Source organism: Epinephelus moara, chromosome 16, assembly GCF_006386435.1.
Source record: "Epinephelus moara isolate mb chromosome 16, YSFRI_EMoa_1.0, whole genome shotgun sequence".
NCBI lineage: Eukaryota > Metazoa > Chordata > Actinopteri > Perciformes > Serranidae > Epinephelus > Epinephelus moara.
The window spans coordinates 25,239,341-25,247,033 of record NC_065521.1 but is presented as its reverse complement, the minus strand read 5'-3'; the positions used below and the strand labels follow the sequence as shown (position 1 = coordinate 25,247,033).

At 43.0% G+C, this 7,693-nt stretch overlaps 1 protein-coding gene across 4 annotated transcripts in view; it reads right to left on the bottom strand.

Moving 5' to 3' along the window:
- znf385a (zinc finger protein 385A) overlaps nt 1-7,693 on the bottom strand; it is a 78,697-nt gene that overhangs the window by 8,753 nt on the left and 62,251 nt on the right. For all 4 annotated transcript variants that reach the window (XM_050065601.1, XM_050065599.1, XM_050065600.1 and 1 more), the window contains one exon: nt 1,924-2,283. In XM_050065601.1, the coding sequence (XP_049921558.1) occupies nt 1,924-2,283 (360 nt within the window). The remainder of the gene's footprint in view (nt 1-1,923; nt 2,284-7,693) is intronic.

Below are 7,693 nucleotides of genomic sequence, written 5' to 3'. Positions count from 1 at the left end.
TTTCTGATTCTGATTCTGATCTTTGTGCAACTTTGAGGAGCCTAATTTGTGTAGCATTATACAAGAGTAAGTGTCTCTTCCTCTCCAAAACAAACGGACAGGATGACTTAAACCAATAAAAACACTGAATAAAGCAGTTTTACGTTACTGGAGTTTCTCCAGCGCTGATCGACAAATCGCAGACGGGCTGCTAGCCCAGAACCTGCTAATGAGCGTCCATTTTTTTCTTTCTGATGACCTGAGATCCAGATGTTTGGGACGCTTTCACCAGCAGTCAAAATATCTGCAAACCTAGTGATTTAAACTGGTAGAAACACTGAATAAAGCAGCGTCATTGTAGAAATCAGTGTTTTTCCAATGCCGTTTGGCTTGTTGCAGAGGGTCTGCTAACTATGGTGGCCAGTGCAAAAACACAAATGGCCCCCTCTAGTGCCAGTGTTTGGCTGGTCCATTCTGGGCTACCATAGAAACATGGCAGACTCCGTGGACAAGGCCCTGCTCCCTATAGATTTAAATGGCTCATTTGAGGGTTATGAAAACGCGGCGATTCTTATTGCCAGGTGATTATTAACTAAAGAAAACATACATATTAGCTTATGTTATATTCCATTCCTGCCAGTATATCCCCTTAAATCCTACACACTGGACCTTTAGGTAGGCTACACAGATGATTCAAACTCCACACAGTTTGTTAAAAACAGCTACATTGTTCTAGACACCTGGTATTGCAACAACTATAATTACTCATTAAAAAAACAAGTATCCTTCCTTCAGTCATGCTCTAAAATAGTCTTAAAAGCAGCAATTGCAGTGATCCCTGGTGCGCATGATTATTATTTTAGGAGTGTAAAATGTTATAATGATCCTGATGTAAAATATTAAAAAATACATACAAGATATACATAAAATATTGACTTAGAAATATAATTTCAAGAGAGAATGTGATAGTGAATGCTATTATTATTATGAAGAGTTAATGTTACAAAATCTGCGGTTGCAATATGTAATATTCTTTATTAAGTAAATGTCTTGTTTTCAATTATGTAGATATCCCACGTCATTTCAACACAGTGCTGTTAATCTTTTAATGTTGTGAAATAAAACTGTGATTTTCACTGAATTTTGTCTTTTCCATTGACCAGTATTTGGTTTTTCTCTGAGGTGTCTTCTTGTATTTACAGTATCTAGAAGTGTATCACATTAACAACCATTGCACATTTTGTTAATATACTTTTACTATACTTTTCACGATGCAGGATTTTCCTAAAAAAACATGGCCTCTAGACTCCTACAATCGTAGGGCTAATCCCTCCCAATGAAGTGTGTGGTGGTGTATTTATCTGCAGACATCCTGCTCTCTGCCTGTATTTTCTTTTATTTTGTTATGTTCGAGACGTTCCCGGGCACAGCGCAGACAGCCAGACTGTAAGCAGCCGGCATTCAAAAGGAAGCTCCAAAAAAAATCGTGGACACAGCACTGAAGAAACGCAAACATACGGAGGCAAAGCGCCAAGCTGACAAAGCCAGGGTTGGCTTTCACTTTCACTTTTTCCTGGCAACACTGTTTACAAACAGTACCCAATAATTCCTGCATACTGCACCTTTAAATCCCACTTTAGACAGTCATAATATTTAGAAGTTGCTTCATCGGTCTTTTGTGGCCAAAACTCTCAGACACAGGATGTGACACATTTTGTTTCCAGCAACAACAACAACAACAGTGTGGTTTGAGTAAACAGAGAAGAGGCCAACTGTAGCTGAAAAAATGAGGGAAAAGTTCCACCTCCAGAAACACATATTTCATCAACTGAAGATCCAAGAACGTCACAGTTAATCCAACATGGTTTGATTGCCAGTAAATTTCTGGAAAGTGCAGAAGTGGTAGAGCAACTTCAGTGTATCAAAGCTCACAGATTAACTCACCTTTGTTGTGGGCCTCCAGCTGTGACAAGGAATTGACAGCCACCTTGCACAGGGAGCAGTACAGCAGCTTCTTAGCCTTGTCCTCCTCCGTCTCTGGATTGGACGGGCTGCTTGAAGCCGTGGCGCCGGCGGCTCCTGAAACCGGGGGTCCAGATCCGGGCTGCTCTGAGCTGGCGCTGCCAGTGCCGCAGCCTGGGGAGGATGAGGATGGGGGGATCAGGGGAGGAGTGGGGGTAGGCAGGAGGGGGCACACTGAGGGCACGGGGGAGTCCATGGGTGGGGTAGGTGGGGTGGTAGGAGGGAGAAGGGGCCCCGGGGCCAGCAGCGGCCCATTTAACTGGGTCAGAGGCCGTGTTTCATCTGCAAGACAGAAACAAAGAAAGACATGGAATAAATGTCAAATGCTGTGCAGAAAAAAATCAAAGAACTGATTTTGTGGTCCAAAATGTAAATAACTGAAACAATAAAGTGTTTTACTATTGACTTTATCGTCTTTAAACTCAGCGCTGAAGCAAACTCCCTCTGACATAAACTCTCTGCTATGTCAAACCACATCGCTAACCACTCCCAGTTGAATGTAGAGGGCACGGTCTGCTGCGTAGATCAGACAAACCAACACAGAGCGCTTGCAGACGGAAGTGCTTTTAATTTCTACTGTATAGGCCATAATTGGTAACAAAAAGTTCCTTTAAATTTAAATTACATACTGTATAAAGTGGATCAGAGGAGGAAAACGTATGTCCCATGTGCGTAAAAGCAACAACAAGTATTTATTATGTTTCTAGGCTTTTTGAAGTTTTCGAATCAGTCTGTCACTGATGTGGTCTCATCTTATTGAAATGTTTCCGAAGGGAGAAATAGGAAACAGATACCACAGCCTGTGAATGTTTTGACTCTTTCCAACACACCTGTTGTTTTTGGCTGAGCAAAGTGGCACTTGCTTTGTCACAGGGCAAAGTAAATATCATTAAGTGAACTCACCCTTGGCTCATGTTCCCCTGTGCTTGCTCTCTGAAGTTTTAATTTCTTATTGTTGCCTGTGTTTAATTGCACGGTCTGTACTTTTTCTTTTTTCCATCACATAGCATGTTTATACATACATTTCCAGACACATGTTTCTGGTCAGCCACGCAATGCCTTCGGTATTCACTAAGCAGTGGGTGTTGGCTGAAAAAAGACCCCCCTAAATTTGGGTGGGATATTCAGAACTCCCCCCATCAGCAGGGACCAGCAGGCCCTTCTCCAAACTCCACAGGATGTAGCGCCGAGGGCAGGCAACGGAAAAGCCCCACCGGATTATAGTATTAAAGGGATAACATGGAGCATTTCTGGGAAGAAAACAAATATTGACTTTAACTGCTCAATTTCCTTTTAGGGATTCCCACATGCTTTGTCATTCTGTCACATGGCAGAGTCCATAGGGGTCATGATATATTTATGTTTCGGTTCCACCCTGTTAGTCTCATGTGACAATATGATCAATTGTGCAATGTGTAATTGCTCAGGCTACTCCATTGCATCATCTCTGATGAAGATGCCATTGTGAATGCTTTCCATTCCACTGCTATCCAAGATCAAAACTCCCTCTTTCCATACTGGAAGTTTCCAGCTGCAAAGCTGCTGACTGCATAGCGTTTGTCAAACAGATGTTTTGTTAAAAAGAAAAAAAAAAGAATATTTCTTTCTCTGACTATATGCCATCGAGGAGTCCATAAAGCAGGTCTGCATCAAAGTGCAATGTGAGGGTAAGTGCTTTTTGGAGAGGTTTGTGACTCATAATATGCTTACTTTGCCACATCACTGCCTGTGCTGGTTAAGTTGATTGAGGAGATTGTACCTACAAGTACAGGAAGGCAGAATGATAGCTAAAATAGCTCTCTCCAAAGAACTATTTTGTTATTGTTGAATTTCGCCCACACGCAGGCACATAAACACGCACATGACTTCGTTACAATGCCGAGAATCAAACCCAGAATCCACAACGTCCATAACATGTGGTTTGAGTTAAAATCAAGTGGGAAGGAATAGAGGTGGTTGGCCAAATAGTAATGAGGGATTTCATGATCCATGATGGCCTGGAGGTCTGCCTTTCCAAACACATCCAGTCACTGTTTCACCACAGTGACTGTCTCCTACACTCATCCCCCTTAGAACAAGTTCAGCTTGAGGCTAACCCCCTCGGGGCCTCCGCAGCCACAGTAATTCACTGTCTATCTTAGCAAACCAAAATTATGAATATCCCTCTGAGCAGCAGAGTCTCTCTTTCTATCATATTTACTGACTAAAATGGAAAGCATGAAAGATTCATTCTAGATTTGCGATTCTCTCCATGTAGCGGAGACAAATTGCTATATTTTTCTTGCCCCGAGAATCCCACTGACGGACTTGAATCTCCAGAAACTGAGGATGTGCTGTAAGCCTAATTAAACATTGATAAGGCAGTTAACTGACCTTCTCCCCTGCTCGCTGGCCTCATAGCCAAACAGAAGAAGGCATTATTCACTGGGAGAGGTCAGCAGAGGGAGATAACTCAGTCCAGATGCTTTACACTATAGCCTGGTGTGTCTGCATTGCCATAATCCACCTCAGGAAATTAAAGCTATGTATAGTATGCAGTCCATGGGGAGAGGTTTTGTTGATAAAGCCGTGGGATTTAATATAGACTAATTCAAATTCAGACCAAAACCACTTCCGTTGTTTGCTGCAAGAGTCAAAGTTCATGCTGATTGAGTGAGTGTAAAATCTTCTCCGGTCTGCGATAGCTTCTTGGAATTGAAAAGAAAACATCTGACTGCAGAATTACAGTGGAAGGCAGTGTCTTAAGGAGTGCCTATGCAAGCAAATGTTTCTTATTGTACAAAGAATGTAAGTGATTCCATAAGGGTCGGGAACCACACAATGAGTGATCTTTTTGTTATTATGTAAATGTAAAGCTGTAAGCAGAACAACAGAGTTACTGCTTTAATCAATCCTGGGTGTAGGTGGAACATTATGCAAAAGGAGGTGCGCTTTGTACATCTCAAATGTTGAATGAATGTGGTACAATTTAAACAGATTACAGAGGCTTGGATTATTGTGAGTCTTGATTATTGTGAGATATGGTTCCAGCAAACATATCAGAAGGTTTAAAGGGACAGTGTGTAAGATTTAGGGGGAGGATAGCAGAGTGCCACCAGCTAAAACTTCCCCTGGATAGAAGTCCTTAAATGGTCATCAGGATGTTGTCATCTTGAGGTGAATTATGTGCAGAGGTCTCTTCCTCGCCAAAACAAACAGACCAGGTGATTAAAACCGGTAAAAACACCAAATAAAGCAGTTTCATATTACAAATTTGTGTTAAGGCCAAAACACAATCGCGCTGTATGATGCGCGTCAAAACAGATGCCCCCAGTATTCTCTATTTACAAACTCACACCGGTGCCACGCCGCGGCACTTCTCGCTATTGTCCTATTTCACAGCGTCGCCGCCCTTGAAAAAGTGCTTCTTTTTCAGAGAAAAGCCTATTTTGTACTTCCCAGCTCCTGTAGTAGCAGCTCTGTTGAAGAGCAGAGAAGAAGAACTTTATCTAACATCATCTATCATTTGCTTTACTTTTGTTGTTATCGGTTGTTGTATATTTGAGCATCCTGCGTTGTGTGTTTTCTTTCTCTTCCTGCGTCTTCTTCCTCATCTTTTGTTCTAATTGGCGGTTGGCAACCAGCTACTCACATTACTGCCACCTAGCGGAGTGGAGTGTGCAATAGAATTCCGGTTGATGCCCCGCAGCGCGACACTTTCTGTGTTTGTTGGGGGCGCCATGTGACGCCGCCTTCATGTGACGCCATCGGTGTGTTTTGGACTTTACTCCAACACTGTTTGGCAGACAGCACTTACTAATGTGTGCTTATCTTTTTTCTCTGATAGCACAAGGTTTTTATCAGATGCCAAATTATCTACAGAGATCTTCTCCTCTCCAAAACAAATGGACCAGACAGATGACCCTATCCAGAGCCACTGTTAAGTTTGTCCACTATAGGCTACTGTAGAAATATGGTGGGGTAAAATGGCGATCTCCGTAGATGAGGAAACGCTCACTATGTAGGTTAAAATGGCTCATTCTAAGATAATAGAAATGCAATGATTTTTATTTTCAGGTGATTAAACACTAAATAAAACATATTTGTCATGGTATATTCGATTTCTGGCCATATATCCCCCTAAATTTAACACACTGGACATTAAACACTGGCGTATTGAGTGTGTGGGTATGATAGTTTGTAGGTGGGTATGGTCCTACGTGTGTGTGTGTGTGTGTGTGTGTGTGTGTGTGTGTGTGTGTTGGTGTGTGTGAGAGATCACCCAAATGCCCATTCTTAATGATTAACGAGCTAAGAAACCCAATGCTGGCCCTACAAGAGCCAGACCCTCATTCATAATGCAGTTGGGTTCTTTTTCACAAGTCTGGCCTGCATCCGAACTCTGAGTCACACACACACACACACACACACACACACACACAACCACACTCACACATTCACAGACACACAATTATGTGTATTAGATACTCGTGTTGGTTATTTCAGGTTGATTTAATCAAATAGCTTACTTAGAAAAAAAAAATAGTGGATTCCCTGAAAACTCCAAGACTTACAACAAACACAGACGGAGCATGAAAAGCATATCAACTCCGTGTAACTCGACACAATAGTCACCTCACAGCCATGCAACCCTAGCCCTCACATGAAAGTCATCTGTTTAATTGACCTTGGGTGTGTGCGCGCCTGCCAGTGTTTGTGTGGACTAAAGAGTGCCATAATATGAGGGTGGTTTTAACAGGGCCCTTCATTAGAGTGGGAGTGTCAGACAGCAGAGGGATAAAGAGGAAGGGAAGGAGGGAGGGAAGAACAGAGCTTCTCTCCAAGTAAACAGCTGTCTCTCCATCACCCGCAGGCTCAGCCAAACCCTCAGCTCACCAGGCCAAATCCCCCAAAGCCAAGGGCCTCCTCTTTGGGGGTTACTCTGACCGCAAACCCTTTGAGGGCTATAAAACTCATGGCCTGCTCTCATAGACATAAGGTTAAGGAACCAAGCCATCACTAACCTTTCACTGTTTTAGCCTTCAGCAAGGTGTCAGTGTGTCCTGTTGATGGTCATCACTGTTGACTGCATTTGATATGTTAATGAGAAGTGATGCAGTATAAAAGAGAAGGTCATCACGCCAATGCTAGACTGTACTTCCTCTGTGTTATATCTAAATGTATCAGAGGATGGTAATATTGCGTAAAATCCCAAATTAACAAACAGACCATTCACAGGAAAAATAACTCAACAACAAATACTTCTCTGTGTTTTGAGAGATTTGCACTGTGGGAAATGTTTTCCTCGCCCCTCCATTTGTATGATTGCATGTGCCTGACCACACTGTTTATGTGTGCATATGTGTGTGCATGCGTGTACAGCCTATGTGTCTTCAGAGTAACTGCCCCAGTGTGACCTGTGTCAGCATCCACCGGCCAAACCACAGTGTCCGTCCTCCAGACTCTGCTTTCCCAGTTGAGGCCACGCACAGCTGCCTGAGATCCTATCCCCCTGCTATGGAGCAGAGGGACAGGATCTCACTGAGGACAGACATACTCCACACACACAGTCACACAGACCTCGCAAGCCAGCGAGCATGCAGGCAGACCAGGAAGAGACGAGGTTCCAGGGTCACGAGAAAGAGGCTTGGATGGAAAAAGGCATTCTTTCACATGTTGCTACTTTCAGATCTCGGTCATGGCAGGCTTGTTT